At 41.6% G+C, this 1868-nt stretch overlaps 1 protein-coding gene across 1 annotated transcript; it reads left to right on the top strand.

Moving 5' to 3' along the window:
* The first annotated feature begins 135 nt into the window (after positions 1–135).
* On the top strand, positions 136–1095 carry LOC107120224 (olfactory receptor 5F1-like). The gene has a single exon (XM_015422865.1). It carries the CDS (start codon positions 136–138, stop codon positions 1093–1095), a length of 960 nt encoding a protein of 319 aa, XP_015278351.1.
* The last annotated feature ends 773 nt before the right edge of the window (positions 1096–1868 follow it).

The raw sequence follows: 1868 nt of genomic DNA on the forward strand, positions 1-1868 counted from the left end.
CTCATCATGGAAAGTGAATAATAATAAAAATGGACTGCTGAGTGTCTCTTTTTTTTCTTTATGAAACTGTCCACATTTACAAATCAGACCACTGTACCCCTTTCTACCAAAGGAGGGCCACTATCCTGCATGAAGATGGATGTCATCAAGCCTCTGGGAAGACAGAACCAGACCAGTGTCACAGAGTTTGTTCTCTTGGGATTCTCTGTTGGCCCAAAGAAACAGACTCTTCTCTTTGCTCTTAGCTTATTAGTCTATCTGTTAACTTTGGCAGGGAATCTCACTATCATTTCATTGATCCGGATAGATCAGTGCCTCCAAACTCCCATGTACTTCCTCCTGGGCAATCTGTCTTTTATTGAGATCTGCTATACTTCCACCACTGCCCCAAAGATGTTGTGGGACCTCTTGCTGGGAGACAAGACCATCTCTTTCATAGGATGTGCACTCCAACTGTATTTCTTTGGCACATTAGGATGTGCAGAGTGTGTGCTTCTCTTAGCTATGGCATATGACCGCTATGCAGCTATCTGCCATCCACTGCGCTACACCCTTCTCATGAGCCAGAAAGTATGTTGGGGACTCCTGGCATGTTCCTGGGCTATTGGAAACTTCAATTCCATCGTCAACACAGCCTTGGTCTTTTCCCTTGACTTCTGCCAGTCCAATGAAATTGACCACTTTTTTTGTGACATTCCTCCCCTCCTGCAACTCTCATGCTCTGATACGTCGGTTAGCCAGTTGGTGACCTTTACCATCTCTGGGGGTATCATGATTGGGGCTTTTGGTCTGATTCTTCTCTCCTACATCCTCATTGTTTTCTCAGTGCTGAAAATTCGTTCAGCTCAAGGTAGAATCAAGGCATTTTCCACCTGTGTTTCCCATCTTACCGTGGTGAGCATCTTCTATGGCACCCTCATGTATACCTATATGCGCCCTTCCTCCAGTCATTCCATGGAGCAGGACCGCCTGGTTGCTGTGCTCTATACCATCATTACTCCAATGCTCAATCCTCTGATCTACAGTTTACGGAATAAGGAAGTGCAGGGAGCATTTTGGCGAGCCCTTAGGAAGAAGAATAGGTGGTCGGCATAGAGTTGGCAGCTTTAAAAGGTGACCCCCCAAAAAACCATCTAAACATGGTGTTTTGTGTTAATTAACATTACTGAAGTCTCCCTCATGTAAAAAAAATTATATTGTAAAATCTGCGGAAATTTCACCTCATTGGGGAAACATTGAACCTTAACAATAGAAGGGTGTTACATTTGATATATAAGTATTTTAAAATAACAATGATGAGTACTGGCCAACCAATGTTTAGTACAATTATGTCCCATTGATGTCAATGTGATAATTTAACACATGCTTGGCAGTGCAGTCCTTAACAGATTCACACCTTTCCAACCTCATTGACCTCAGTAGCCTTAGAAAGATGTAACTCTGCTGAGAATGGAACTGTAAATGTTTTGCATTTAAGTCAATGGGATGTAACATGGCACATAAATATGTCTGGATCTTAACCACTATTGTACAAGTCTCTAGGCCTTCTTTGCTTATATTATTTGAAATTATCCAGCGTCATCAAAACAGAAGTGGTTCACATCCAATTTTGTAAGAAGAGACACTAAGAGGGTTGGTGAAAAATAAAGGTACTAAATAAAGAAACTTTGGGGTAGGGATTAATAAAATTAGAAGAGGACATGTAACTACTGTTAGTGTATGGATTGGGACATTGTATAGCCAATAGACATAACAGTGATTGAAAATTCCAGTCTGACTTTTTCTGCCCCCCTGCTGTTAGCAACAGGTCAGAAATAGTAATCAGTGTTCTTCAAGAACTTGAAAGCTGCCAGTCTATTAAGCAGCCT

The sequence above is a fragment of the Gekko japonicus genome, unplaced genomic scaffold, assembly GCF_001447785.1.
Source record: "Gekko japonicus isolate JY-2015 unplaced genomic scaffold, Gekko_japonicus_V1.1 scaffold8516, whole genome shotgun sequence".
In the NCBI taxonomy this organism is placed as follows: domain Eukaryota; kingdom Metazoa; phylum Chordata; class Lepidosauria; order Squamata; family Gekkonidae; genus Gekko; species Gekko japonicus.

Bases quoted from the DNA above. Each gene is read 5' to 3' on its own strand.
- LOC107120224 (XM_015422865.1), top strand. From the start codon at position 136: ATGGATGTCATCAAGCCTCTGGGAAGACAGAACCAGACCAGTGTCACA.